Source organism: Trichomycterus rosablanca, chromosome 11, assembly GCF_030014385.1.
Source record: "Trichomycterus rosablanca isolate fTriRos1 chromosome 11, fTriRos1.hap1, whole genome shotgun sequence".
In the NCBI taxonomy this organism is placed as follows: Eukaryota; Metazoa; Chordata; class Actinopteri; order Siluriformes; family Trichomycteridae; genus Trichomycterus; species Trichomycterus rosablanca.
In genome coordinates this window covers 33,532,148-33,547,944 of record NC_085998.1, presented here as the reverse complement: position 1 = coordinate 33,547,944, position 15,797 = coordinate 33,532,148, and the positions used below count along the sequence as shown (strand labels likewise).

Genomic DNA, 15,797 nt, shown 5'->3' with positions numbered 1-15,797 from the left:
GTTGCTCAGATGTCCGTTTGTCTGTTTCTACAGCATCTTCCCAGCTGATGCAAAAAAAGTACAATATATATTTATATCCATAACAGATCCAGCCCAAACCCAGGTATCCACAACATCACACACTATGTGATCAGATCACTATGAGGTGATTTAAGTATAAATCAGTATAAATCATAAATCATTTCTGCTCAAGGAAAACAACGTAAGTGCCAAAACAAAAAGCAAATTACACAAAAGCTCCAGGGACCAAACGGTCCACAAAACAATCAAAATCAAGAACTAAAAATATCCGGGGTGATTAATATAGTTTGTGTTGTTATTCAGCATGAAATGTGAGGCTGAAGTGTATATGAAGTAAATGAATTGTGCTGCCTGTAAGCTGATGGGCTGTGTCTCAAATATCACACTTTGTGATTTAAGGTGCTTTTAAAATGGATGGATGTATATACATGGATAGATAGACAGACAGACAGATGGACTGACAAACAAATGAATGGATATAGATGGATGGATGGATGAATGGATGAATGGATGGATGGATGGATATACATGGATGGATAGATGGATGGATGGAAGGATGGATATACAGTACATGGATGGATGGATGGATGAATGGATGGATATATCCTGATGTGAGTGGTCTCTTCCCAGATGACAAGACTCAAGAACAGGACACAAATTACTGAATATGTAATGCATATTTTATGACAAATAAGATTGCATGCACCAAGGTAATGTTCCAATGGTTTAAAGATTAGGCAGTTTCCCTTCAGGGATCAATAAAGTAATCAATCAATCAATTAAAGAAACTGAATGGCAATAATAACATGAAAACACTACCATGACCTTTACAGTTTAACCTTTGCCCTGCTCACCACAGACCAACCCATAACGAGCTGGATCAGATGTGTTAGTTGTATAGTAGTATCCTGTAATTGAACAGGTCAGCGGTGTCAGTGCACTATACTGAGGGTTTAAAAACACATTTCAGTCTAGGACAAATGGGACACAGTCAGATGAGACCAAAAAAAGCTCCATTTACAGATGAAGTGAGGGGCATCAATTCCCTCTTTAACTTTCTTTTCCCTCTTTAACTTTCTGCTAACATGCTTGACTGGATTCCAGTATAGCTTTAGTCAGTCACAGGCTCAGGTTCACGCCGTGTAACAGATATATGTGACAGTGAATAAGCATTTATTAGTGTAATCAATTATTCACTGAATTAAGTCTTACTGCAGGAGTAAAACACTCTGACTCAAAATAAATGATGAATAATTAAACCATAACCACTTTAAAACTGCAATTTAGAATTCAGAAAATAAGGTTTCATACTTTTACTTATTAATCTAGATTGAATTTCTATAACGGTGGTTTAAAGCTGCTTCTGATGCTCTGTCCACAGTCCAAGGCAAATTGGATTTCTCTCTAAAATCAAATTTTAAACCCAGTGCTCACAGAGCAACCTACAAGTGACTTAATCCAATTTGTCTGTTTGCACCGTAGTCACTTTTGCTCCTGTAGCAAAGTCGGTTGAAATGGCCAATGCTGAGTAGTGCAGAAGAGATGAAAGCAGGTCAGTCAGCTAGCTATTTCACATGGAAAATAAACAGGATCGAACCCAGGACCTTGGAGCCTGCTGCATTTTATTCTTAAAGTAACTGAGAGCATTAAAATAATAATTATAGTAGTAGTAGTAGTGGTAATAATAATAATAATAATAATAATAATAATAAAAATAACAATGATAATAATAATAATAAATAATAATAATAACCACAATAACAATAATAACCATAATAATAATAATAATAATAATAATAATAATAATAACAATAACAATAACCATAATAATAATAACCATAATAATAATAATAATAATAAATAACAATAATAATAATAATAACCATAATAATAATAACAATAATAATAATAATAATAATAAACATTTTGATTTAATTATTCTTACTACTAATAATAATAATATATTAATAATTATGCATTAATATTAATAATAATAATCATCACAATAATAATAATAATAATAATAATGATTCATGCTGATGATGATGATTATTATTATTAATATTATTATCATTGTCATTATTATTATTATTATCATCATTATTATCATTATTATTATGATTATTATACTTTATTGATTTATTAAACTGTAACTTCAGGTATAATTTGTTAATCAAAGTACATATTAAATATTAATTTAGAGTCAACAGAAGTCAAGGCCGAGACAAGATTAATCTGAGATTTAGGCTGAAGTTGCTCACATGTTGCCATGTTTTATTCACTATTTTTATCAATCCCTCAGGCGCCTGGTGTTGGTTCAGAGTTGAAATGTAAATGAAGCTAACAAGAGCACATCACAGCTCAACTGTCTGACTGCTTGTTACCACAAAACACTGCATCAAACTGTGTTAGCTGACATTTTACTTCTCTCTCATGATTCAGTTAGTCCTCTGATATATCGTGTTAATGCCAGAAAGACGCGAGTCCACATAATAAATGGTTTTTGCTTTTATCCAAAGCTGGAGTGACAAACTATTGTAAACCTGTAATGACATTAATATTAAGGATTTAATATAAGGAGGGTCGTCACTGTCAGATTTGAATCTTTTTTTAATGCTGTCATCCAAGTCATATTACTTTTTGAAGGATAAAAGGGTAATGATTTACATCAAAGAGCGGGTTTCAGAACATTCTAAATAGTTTAATGATGTTTAATGACTGGTGGGCCAGTACAAGGTCATTGGTTCTAATGATTTTCACAAGATGACTTGTACCATTACGCAACCCAAAGCATAATTAAAAGTGGCATGACACATTGTGGAGAACAGTGTGGCCCTACACAGATCATATTACAGTTAGAGATTTTCAGGGATCCAGGTTCAGTGTTCCTTACATTGTATGGATGTGACATTCCGGATGTATAATTACTGTTAAGACTAGGGCATAGAGATACTTACTGTACTGTATATTTATTGTATTTAACAAAAAAGCATGTAAATATAAGTAAATGTCTGTCTATCCATGTAGATTTTTATTTTATTTTTTTGCTAATGACTTGCTCATGGAAGGTGCTGGGTTCTGGGTACCAGTACTAATACTTGTATGTATATTAACAGTATTAGTAGTGGTAGTAGTAGTTGTATTATTATTAATATATTATTATTAGTAGTAGTAATAATGTTCGCCCCGTGTTTGCGTGGGTTTCCTCCGGGAGCTCCGGTTTCCTCAGTCCAAAATCATGCAGTCAGGTTAACTGGTTAACCACTCTTTGGTCATTTTATAGTCTAGTAGTTGCCCAAATTTGCACTAAAATCACATACACAATAGGGTTGAAGGTGGGGGGACTGAACATAAATTATTATGGAAATTATACAAAGTAATATAATGGTAATGGGACAGTAGTAGCCTAGTGGGCGGAGCGTTGAGCTATCAATTGAAAAGTTGAGAGTTTGAATCCCAGCTCTGCCATGCAGCCACTGTTGGGTCCTTGAGCAAGGTCCTTAACCCTCTTGGCTCCAGGGGCGCCAAACAATGGCTGACCCTGCGCTTTGTTGTACTGTACATCTGTATATGTATATAAGACAAAGGTAATCTATGCTATCTATTCTATTCAACTTCGCGGCCACAAATTTGGTGGGTGATCGGCAGGGAACCCTTACCCCAACCCCCAAGCTTCGTGTTAACTTGTTTTTTCTACTACATGGGCACAAATGTTCATGTATACAGTACACTCCTTTACTCTTGTTTAAAGCTTTCTCAGTAGTGTAGACGCTGTATTATAGGCGAAAAAGAGGAAACTGCATATTAATGACTTATTATGGTTTTTGCAATGGCACGTCCAACCATCTAAAAGTCAGGTGTCCATATAGTTCTGACCATATTGTGTGGATAAGACATGCTGTTAGCAGGCAATAACCCTCATATTTACACTCATACAGCTGTGTTTGCCATTTGAAATACACATTCATGTTATGCTTCATTACTGTAATGTACCATGTAAGAATCAAGCATCTCAATAAAAAATAAAAAATCACTTTGACATTCGGCTGTAACGGTGGAGACACTAAAAAGACCCTCCAGTCAATTAAGAGGCTTTTCCACTTGTTTGTGGAATTCAAATGCTGAATTTTGTTTCTCCTCAGGGAAACAAATAAACGTGCACGCCTTGTGACAAATGAAAGCAGGAACGGCAATTCAAAGTGATTTAAAGAGGAACTTTAGGGAAATAGCGTAGCGACAGATCTTCACGTTTATCCTGTTTGTGGCTTTGAGTGCCTTTTAAAAAATCCCTTCTGCCATCTGTCAAAGCAGCGGGGAATATGTCAGGAAAGTAAGAACATTAAATCCATTAAGATTATCTCTGCTGACTGTGATGTGTGGGGGCACAAAAATGCACCTTTCCATCTTCCTGTGCCCTAATATTCTGTGCCATTTATGCATTGTGTATACCAAGGACACAAGATACATTAGTCCCACCATAATTTTAGGGCTTTATCTGATTGATTATTTTTTCCTCTTATTTATTGATTCACAGCACCGTTAGCCTCTGCCTCCCTCTATCAATTCACAGTGTGTTAGAACTCCACTCTGTAGCAGAGTAATGGAGCAGGTATGGACAAAAAAGTCTTATCAAATAGACAAAAAAGAACAGCGACAAAGCAAATAATAAAAATGAGCACTGTAACTACACCTAATGACTGTAGCCCTGGGCACAAAGCAAGGTTTCGACAAGTTGGTGTGGATGAACTTTAATGAACCTGCACAGACCCCTGACCTCAAGTCCAGTGAATTCCTTTGGGATGAATTGGAACAGCAATTATGAGTCCTGTGTTGCACACGAGGTTGCATGTACTGGGTTTTCCCAAACACCACTGTGGCTTTCCTCTAGTATGATAACCACACTGGTAATGAGCAGTATCTTAAGTACATACACACACACACACAATAAATAACTACATAATAAGATGCCATTTAAAGGCAGTTTTAATATTAATTTACTATTAATTATTTTCCCAACCCCATTTAGACTAGACACAAGACTAGACTAGACCAGCACCCCCTGGTAACAATGGACACAAGGCTGGAACACACCAACTAATGGGCACCATTCACTCCCGTTCATTTACAGACATCTACATACCATTTAGAGCCGCCAGTTCTCCATACAAATTTCTGTGACGTAAAAAGAAACCAGTGTACTCATGGACACCAGGAAAACAGGTTTGGAACAAACTCCAAACATACAGAGCCCACAGGCAAAACTCAAAACCAAGGACCTCAGGACTCATATTGCTGTGAAACACTCACTCCACCGTTTGTGCCATGGTGCCACTGCGCTTTCCGAAAGTCAATATCACAATTTTCCTCCAGTACCAGATACAAGTATTTGTTATTAAACCCTTAACATTGATTTATACACTTTGCACTTTACACCAGTTTGGAATGTATCTGAGTTGCATTTTAGTTTCATTTCTTTTTTTGATGTTTATCTTTCTCTGATGCATTATATAAAAATATTAAAATAAAAATAAATAAAGACATGCATACATAAGTAAATAAATAAATAAAGACATGCATACATAAGTAAATAAATAAATAAAGACATGCATACATAAGTAAATAAATAAATAAAGACATGCATACATAAGTAAATAAATAAATAGAGACATGCATACATAAGTAAATAAATAAATAGAGACATGCATACATAAGTAAATAAATAAATAGAGACATGCATACATAAATAAATAATAAATAAAAATAAATAAAGACATGCATACATAAGTAAATAAATAAATAAAGACATGCATACATGAGTAAATAAAAAATAAATAAAGCTGCATACATAAGTAAATAAAAAATCAATAAATAAAGCTGCATACATAAGTAAATAAAAATAAATAAATACATGCATACATAAGTAAATAAAAAATCAATAAATAAAGCTGCATACATAAGTAAATAAAAATTAATAAATACATGCAAACATACATAAATAAATAAATTAATAAATAAATAATTCTAGAATTATTGCATTTGCATAAGTTTTAGCCAATTACCTAATTTGAAATTAGGATGTGACTTTACCATACTAAAAAAGCTGATAAAGCCATGCTTTTGCAAGTTTAAGTTTAAGTTTAAGTTTAAGACTAAGCATTAATAAAAAAAAAATAATAATAATAAAAAAAAAATAAACTAATAAATTAAAAAATATATAAATAAATTAAAATAAAGACATGCATAAATAAATAAATAAATAATTCTAGAATTTTTGAATTTACATAAATTCTAGCCAATGACCTGATTTACAAATAGGATGTGACTTTACTGTAATAAAAAAGCTAATAAATAATGCTTATAAATAATAATAATAAAAATAAAAATAATATAAGGCCTGTAATAAATAAATGTAGTAATTAAATAAAAATAGGCAATGGTAGCTCAACAGTTAAGGTACATGACTAAAAATCAGAAGGTCATCTGATGGGCCACTATCAGGCCCTTGAGCAGGGCACTAAACCCTTAAAAAGCTCGTCTTGTATTCTGTCACAACTGTCACTTGGAGCACTTTGGATAACAGCCTCTGATAAACGCCGCTAAACGCCATAAATGTAAACATAGTCATGTACACATGAACACCCTGTCCTCCTAAATTACACTATCAGCCATTAATAGTTTAAATTTCATCACATTTAAGCAACACTTTATTTCAGTTCAATACTCAAAGTGTTTACACCGCCAGGTAAATGTGCTGCAGGCTACCACGGTTAAAGCTAACAGATCTCAGTAAAGCACACATTCCTACAGCAGTGCTCACTCAGGCCAGGCTCCGAGCACACAGGTGTACTGAGCACTCATCTGGATTATTAATGACCGGCTTTTTGTTCCAAAAAAACTGTGCTTATGTATTTTAAAACGTGCGAGCGGGAAGCTGGCACGATCAACACGGAACGATGTGCAGTATGAATATTTCTTCGAGCTGATGTACTGCAGTGCATACTGAGAGATTCGGAAGTGTAGAAAAAAAAAGAAACTTCAGAAGTGTTGGATTCATGGGTAGAGATAGGAGAACGCTGAAATGTGATCCAGACAAATATAGTTCCTCGCAGAGCTCTTCTTTAAGTTCTGCATCACATCTGACATCAAAACTTACCAGGCGTTTGCAGCTTTAAAGGTTCTGCTTCTATATTCAGCCTGTCGGTTCCCTTCACTGTAGAGAACGTTAGAACTTTTTCAACCTTCAAAGCTGACAGCATGTAGCTTTATGCTAACACTGCTATATGTCCTGGTGTGAAGTTATGCTAATATATATACTGATCTTTATAGATCTAAAGATCAGTTTATGACTCATGTCTTTTAATGCTTTGGCACTTCCCTGACAAGTGCTTGAACATCTGTAGGTGGTGCCAAGAAGCTGGTAAAAGCTGAGTGTGAAAATCTTACTAAGCTTCAGCGAAGCGTCAAAGACTTTGCGTTCTCGGTGAAATTTTTGCCACCTATGTGGGTAAAAGCATGTGCACACCAAAACATAATTTGCATTATTGAAGGATTTCTCTATATTTTAAAGCACAACTGCATGAATTTTTATTTCACTTAAAGAGCACTGCCATGCACTAAAGAAAACCTGCCACAAAGCTGAAAGCAAACTGTTTTGTTTTGTTTTTAGGCAGAAAAATTGGGATTTTTACTTGATGGAGACACACAAAAAAGCACCAGAACACATCATTTGCATTGTTGAAGGATTTTTCTATATTTTAAAACACAACTGCATGAATTTACTACCATTTAGAGAAGACAGGCACTGAATTTGTATTTTTTTCAAAGAGCACTGTCATGCACCAAAGAAAAACCTGCCACAAAGCTGAAAGCAAACAGTTTTGTTTTCTTTTTAGGCTGAAGAATTAGAAGTTTCACCCACTGGAACTCAAGAGACCCAGAAAACAGCATCAGAAGCCATCAAGAGCAACTCTCCTCCACTGATGAATCTTCTGCAACCAGTAACTACCTGTCCTGTCATGAATGTAACCAAAGTGTAAAACATGACGTTAAAATCCTAATAAATAAATAAATACTCAGCCACATGCAACACTAGCATTGGCCTTGCACATGTTGGTGACCTTAGGTTTCTGTGAGGAAGAGTTCATCTAAATGTTGGGACACAACTGCATGGATTCACTTCCACTGAGCCTCACTTGAGTGTTACTGAAGTACTGATGAATTCCAATTCATTCCAGATGTGTACTGGGGTTAGAGGAACTTTCCTTCAATCAGGTTCTTCCAAAGCTTGGAAAACCAAGCTGAGAAGAAAACTTACCCCAGAGATGCAAGCAAACAGTTTTCTGGAATGTTAGTGTATGGTGTAAAATTAACATTTCTCTTTACTGTAACCAAGAGCAAAACCATCAGAACAGACCCATTCAAGACTATTTACAGCTGGAACTATCGTAACCAACTGTGGCATTGTTCTGGCATCCAGTAAACCTAGGTTGCATCTCAGACTGCTAGCTGGTTCACAAAATGCATTTCTACATGCCTGGCCCCAGTGCCTTGTGGTTTAAATCACTTCAGTTGAGGCTTTACATTGCGCGAGTTGATCTTTGGATTGTGTGTCTCCGGAAATCCTAGAACCATGTGCCCTTGCCACCAAGTATAGATGTAAAACATCATGTACTTCATTATTATGGGGTACCAAGAAAGCTGTAATGTTGCTGCTCATAGACTATTTTAGTTACCATAGACAGCACTTTCAATGTATGATTAAATGCTATAAATGCTACAGAAGATCAGACATTTCATGACATTTTGAAAATGGGCATCCAATCAACAAGCGCTTTCATTTCAACTGCATTGCTGCATGCACTGGTATCAATGTATGCATCTAAAATCTTTACAAGTTATTTTAAAATGATTGTCCAAATATTTTTGGTCACTCCAATAGCACACCAATTCACTGGCCTGCCACACTGATGGAATTAAGCTTTTATGTTAAGAATCTCTTCAGAGCCTGCAATGAACCTCCCTATTTATCCAAAACCTTTTAAAAGTCATCGCAGGGACTCAGGTTCAAAACTAATCCAGTTATCTCGTCTGGAGACATTTTTGTGGAACACTGATGCAGTGATATTGGAAAGTAAAAAGCAGGTAGTGCAGAGACTTTAAGAATGGTATGAGGCATCAGAGACATGGAGCACAGGGACCAACAGAGTGCCAGATTCTCATCCCACTTCTCTCCCTGTTCACTTTACCTCAAACTCTCAAACTAAAAAGGCTAGGTTAATCAAGTCTGTGTACAGTGGTGTAATATGGGAAAAGAGAAGAATAGAAATCCTTAAATATGTTAGCAATGCCTATGTGGCAGAATTCCTACACAGGAGACCCACTGAACCAGCACTCACATCCACCACCGCTGTGCACTTGCTTGAGATATAAGTCGGGGAGTCCCTCTTCTATTTACATTAGAACTTAACTAGAACCATCAAGCATCAGAAAGAAAGTAAAACTCAGGGAGTAAAGGAGGGTGAAGTTGACTGTCAGATAAAATTTCAATTTAATTCCAAATTGATTTCAGGCATCACTCAAACTTACTGGTCTGATTTACATCAAAATAGTCAAATATATTCAGATATTCAGATCAAAGAGAGTTTTAAGAAAATGGAATCATAATCTAAATAAAGACAGAAAATAAGCCATCTATACTTTTATTATTTTTTCATTCATCTTCAATAGCTGCTTTTATCCAGCCAGGGGTCTCGGGAACACTGTGTGTGAGGTAGAAATACGTACTGGTTTGGGTGCCGGTCCATTCTAGGACACCATGCAAATACCTACATACTTAGTTATTCACGTATATGGATTAAAGTCCATATCCAGTCTTTTTATAACTTTTAAAATACAGAAAAATAAGTTATATACATTAAATCATCATTCATGGCTTTATTTTTATAGACTTTAACCTTTATAGGCTTTATCCAGGTGAGGGTCAATTGAGGGTTAGGAGCCTTGCTCAGAGGTAATTGGGCTTGAACTAGCAAACTTCCAATTACTAGTTCAATACCTTAACCACTGAGCTACCACTGCTCTGTGCTTCTTGGTTAAGAGTGGCGTAACTCTTTTACCCATTCCCATTAATGGTGCCAATAATTTTGCAATAATTAGGATGGATACAGTGCTAATCCATCCCAAGAAACCATGTGTAAACTCACTCAATGACTGACCCACGTGCACTTGGTAGCAATAATGGGCACACATTTTCCTCCTCAAAATGCCTTGGTGTATTTGTGCCATGATACCAGTAACATGGTCAAGACTGTCAGTTCCTGTTGAGAAAACGACCCAACCAGTCATCACTGACCCACCATTATGCTTGACCATAAAGATAGTATTCTTAAAATCATAAGCTTTGCCTTACTTGTACCGAACAAACCACTGATCCATATGGCCAAACAGTTCCCATTTTGATTTGGCATTCCAAGGAACTGTGTCCTAGAATGCTGCAGGCCACTCTGAATTCCTTTTGGCATATTCCATTCAACTTTTCTTGTGCTTCTTGGGCAAGTCTAGCCATTTAATCTTTGGTTGTTAAGAGATGATCTTAAGGTTGACACTGACAAATTTGTACCAGCATCATTTGCAGTAACAGTGATTTTTCTTTACTGTCCTGATAAGATTGCTGAGGGTTCTGCACAAATTATTAGGCTTTCTCCCACAGCCAGGCATGTCTGCTGCTGTGCCATGAGTTTAAAACGTCTATACAGTAATCCCAATAGTGACATATCTAGATATTTGACGCCTAGCACCAAATATAACCCTCATCGTCCATTCCTATCAAGGGTGCCAATAATTCTGAATCTGGCTGTATATATTCCTAACACAGAAAAATTCGACCACTGAAGCATTCCATCCAGCTTATTAGAGTGACCAGAGCACCTCGTCCACACTCAGATATTCCACAGCACATGACGACCCTTAATTTAACGAGCGCCGCTGGTCTGAAGAGCAAATAATGAGACACGGTGAAAGCAAGAAGCCATGTGGACCAAAGAACAGTGGGTCGGTATTTGTGAGCAGGGAAATCCTAGCACACACAAAAACGGCATTATGTTGCAAATTACCTTCTGGCATTAGTGTCACCCACAGCCCGATCATTTTCTTGGCCAGATCAATCAGAGCCAGGGTCTGACTGCCTCTCCTCTGGGGGCCTGTCCTGGCAATTAGCTATTGATTTTCCCCCCACGCTTTATTTTCTAAGGCTGATGCTTTAGTCAAACCAGGTAGGAGACATGACACCCGTCCGTTCACACCTGAGACCAGAGCAATCTGGTCAGAGGTGATAAAATAAAAGAGAGCAGCAGGTAGTGACCAGTCACAACTCCAGTGACGAGAGGCTGTGATTGGAAAGGCTGGAATAAAAGTCCCTGCTGATGTGAGAAACAACTGAACAACACAAGTATGAGGTCAGAGTGCTGCCCACAGGGTGGTAAAACATTAGTGGGTACATTATCTTTACAAGACATTGTATTGTAGCTATGAGAATTTGTGAAGCCAGAAACTGATCCTGGACCAAAAGGCCTGCAATAGACGTTCCACTGATTCAAAAGTTGATTACTGAGGTTAAGGCTGCTGGAGTTTCTCCACACTAGACTTGTTAAATCAGGTACCTTGCTTTATGCACCTAGCTATTTGCCTTTTTTGGCAATTTTGAGTGATACTTTCAAGTCACAACTCCAAATATGTCTCTTAATCTTTATAAGAAATGTAGTTAAGCTTTAAAGGTTGAGTTATTTTAAACAAATTACCCCAATCTAACCCCTAAATGTCAATTAAATATTTACTAAAAAGAAGTGAAGTAATGACATTTGCAAATGAAAATGTACCATAAGCATTTACCTTATCTAAAGATTATAAGCTTGAGTCCAGACAATACTGCAACAACAGGTTGCTAGGTTGTCCAAAAGAGAATAGCTGGCCAAGTGGTATGGTTGTCTGTCCGCTCCAGTGTCATTTAGATTGATGCCAGCCAGAGGTGGACATTTGTTATTTATTTATTAGGATTTTAACATCATGTTTTTACACACTCTGGTTACATTCATGACAGGACATGTTACTGGTTACACAAGATTCATCAGTTCAAAATTAATATCAAACACAGTCATGGACAATTTTGTATCTCCAATTCACCTCACTTGCACGTCTTTGGACTGTGGGAGGAAACCGGCGCTCCTGGAGGAAACTCACACAGACATGGGGAGAACATGCAAACTCCACACAGAAAGGACCTGGACTGCTCCAACCTGGGAATTGAACCCAGGACCCTCTTACTGTGAGGCGACAGTGCTGTCCACCAAGCCACAGTGTCGCCCACATTTAGTTTATTACATGGCAGTTAGCACTATCAATAAGCTGTATTAAAAAATAAATAAATAAACAAACAAAATAAATAAATAATACACTCAAATTAAAATACAATCAAAATTACAATTTAAATAAACATACAAAAATAATAATAATAAATAAATAAAAAAGAAGCCTGGGTTAAAGTGTCTGGGAAGCATCTTGTTTCCTTATGCTGCCAGATTGATATGTCATGATGTTGCGAAGACTTAGTTCAAAGGTGGGATGAACGGTTTTAAATAAATTAAGAAAATGAGCAGAAAAAGAACTTATGACTTATGACATTTATCATGAAGTAGTATTTTTACTTAATTAACTGCTTAATTAAAATTTTTTTGCACATGCTGATAGTGTCTAGCAGAGATGCCAGCAGAGAGAAAAAAAAAACCCTTTTACAGACCAAGAACAGGCACAAACGGATTAATGTAAAAACATCAAACAATTCCTGGTATTTCAGATCCTCCATCACCTCGGGGCACAAACATGGCACCCTCGTTCTCGACAGGAACTTTAGAGAAGCTACTAAGCAGCACGGATTCGTCCTCAGTCCGCCTGGTGCTGGGATCAGTTTTGAAAAGTTGATGAGACCTGCTGCGCACATCTGCACTGAAAAAGCAGCAGTTCTGGCAGGGAAAAGAACAAAGGCTGTGAACTGCTCATGTACCCACTGTGCACACCTGCACACACAATACGGCTCATACGAGAGGACGGTATATACACCCAGACTGCACAAACTCAGGAGTGCTCATGCCCTGGTGAACAAGTCATGTAAATAGAAGTTCACCTGTAAGGTAGTTTAAGTGATGGTATGATGAAGAAGCTTTTTTATTGATGACAACATGATTGAAATCACATCACAAATTTCCTCCACAGTGTGAGATGCAGATAGATCACAAATTGAGTGGAGAATAAAGTAATAAGTAATCATTAAGTAATTAATGATGTATAGTGTAGTAGGAGCAGCTCATAAAATAACCAGTGGAAGAAAACCACCACTAAATGTACGTACCACTCCCTCACTTTCTAAACCTCTTATTCTAATCAGAGTCATGTTGGGGTGCTGATGCTTATTCCAGCTCTCAATGGGCATAAGGCACACAGAAACACCCTGGACAAGGCACCAGTCCATCGCAGGACACAGACACAAACACATTCATACCTTAACACATACAATTTGTAGTATCTCCAGTTAACCTGACTGCTTGTCTTTGGACTGTGGGAAGAAACCGGAGCACCTGGAGAAGACCCATATGGACACGGGGCGAACATGCAAACTCCACACAGAAAGGACCTGAACCCATCCACAACCCAGGCAGTGAGGCGACAGTGCTACCCACCGAGCCACCGTGCCACCCATGGAAAATGGTCCAAAAATTTCCGCACTTTTTTAACCCCAATTATGAAGAATTTAAAAAACAAATGACATCACTTCCACTTGCATTTTCCCAGCATCGTACGAACTTTTTAATGCCATCAGCAAAAAATGTTTTTAGTTGAGCACGTAGCCACTGATGCACCACTGCTTTAACATCATCATCACATGAAAATCTTCTTCACCTTAAAGCTTCTTTGAGCGTCCAAAATAGTGGAAATCAGATGGTGATAAATCTATATACTATAAGCTCTCTCAGTCTCTCAGACACGACCAATTACTACTCCTTCCACCCTCACTGTTTATAACCAAAATATAAAAGTGTGGAAACTTTTTGAAGATCCCCCGTACGTACCAGTGTTCCTTTCTTAATTTAGATGGGTCTGTGGAAACTAAATACAGCTGTAGATCAAAGTGTGAAAAATGATCAAATTCAGTATCAGACTGGTGCATTCCCAAAACATAAATAAATCCATTCACTCACCCACTATAAATATATAAATAAACACGTTGTTCCTCGTACGTGCTACCTCAGAGCGGTATAGCTCTACACAGTATATAGCAGCGACTGTCTAACACCCTTCTGATTACAGACCATGCACAGGGGCAAGATTCACTTTTAACTTTATTAAATCCCTCTGTCAAATTGCATTTTCTCTTCTGGCTATTAGATAAACCTTTTTGCTTAACCAAGTTAGTGAAGCTCCTCCAGCAGCATGGACGCGCCCCGCTGTTGCAGCTTTCATTTCTATTTGCTTTACCGGCTGCACTGGCAGCATCATTTCATTCAGCTATACGTATCAGTTTCATACACAAACAAACTCCACAAGTGCAGGAAAAAGCTCAGAGAATATAAAGGAAGTGAGCAGGATCAATCTGTTAGCAGTGTTATTATTACACCACCTCAACTCTTCATACACAGTTAACATCATGAAATCATGGGAGTGAAATAAAAGAGAGAGAGTGGAAGATCTGCAACGTTAGCAAAAGTAAGCGAGTAATCCATACCTGTCGGGGAGCCCTCCAGGACCTCTCCGGAATAACGGGACTCCCTGAAGACGGGCCTGTTGTCATTCTGATCAATCACAAACACGTCCAGGTCCACAGGCCCCTCAACTAATCTGCCAGTCATGTCTGTAGTTGACACTTGAAGCTTGGAGAGAAGAACAGATTTAAAAATCACAATTTGTCCTGATAGACCAGAGAATTTCAATCAGGCTGCAAAATGTTTTGCATTTTTTAAGTGAAATGTGACTAATATAGAACAGTATAAACACAGGCAGTTGGACAATACAAGTCTTTACTACAGGGCTAAGAGTAGATGGACACCTGACCATGAGCGCGTTGAGTATCCCACTCCAAGATCATGAGTAGACAGACCCAATTATTTGGCTGTAACAGTTGGAGGTCTTGGAAGTCTTTTTGTACATATCTGTAGGAATTTGTGCCTATTTAGTCGAAAGAACATTTTGGGGTGCCCAGGTGGCACAGCGGGATAATCCGCTAGGACACGAGCGCAGAGATTCTGAGCTCCCGGGTTTGAATGTTGGCTCTGTTACCAGTCGTCTGGGCGCCCTCTAGCAGACAAAACTGGCCTCTAGTCTGCTTGGTAGACTGTTATTAGTCTATTATTAGGAAATACCAGAATAATAAAGCGTGGGGTTATCACCACTGTGTAAGGACCTGGGTTGCCCAGGGTGCCTGTACAAAAAGTGGAAGAGCGCAGAGATCAAGGTGTGGCTCTCCGAACTCCGACCTCATGCGCAAATCCACTGAAGTATGGAAGAATAAGAACGGAATGGGTGGACAGGCAAATATACACCCTCCTTGAACCCAGCGCTAAATTGAGAGAAAAATGCACAAAAACAGATGATAAAAAGAGCATTTTGAGAACCAGATGTTAGATGTTAGACAAGAAAGTTTAGCAATCCAATGTCAATCCATCCCAAATATGTCAATTGGGGTTGAGATTGTGCAGGCCATTGGGGTTCATCACAAGCCTTCTGCAAACTGT

General features: G+C 37.5%; 1 protein-coding gene across 1 annotated transcript in view; it reads right to left on the bottom strand.

Moving 5' to 3' along the window:
• The window catches only part of cdh13 (cadherin 13, H-cadherin (heart)), a 399,576-nt gene that overhangs the window by 159,437 nt on the left and 224,342 nt on the right, over window positions 1-15,797 (bottom strand). Inside the window, 1 exon segment of the mRNA XM_063004232.1 lies at window positions 14,792-14,936. Within this exon segment, the coding sequence (XP_062860302.1) occupies window positions 14,792-14,936 (145 nt within the window).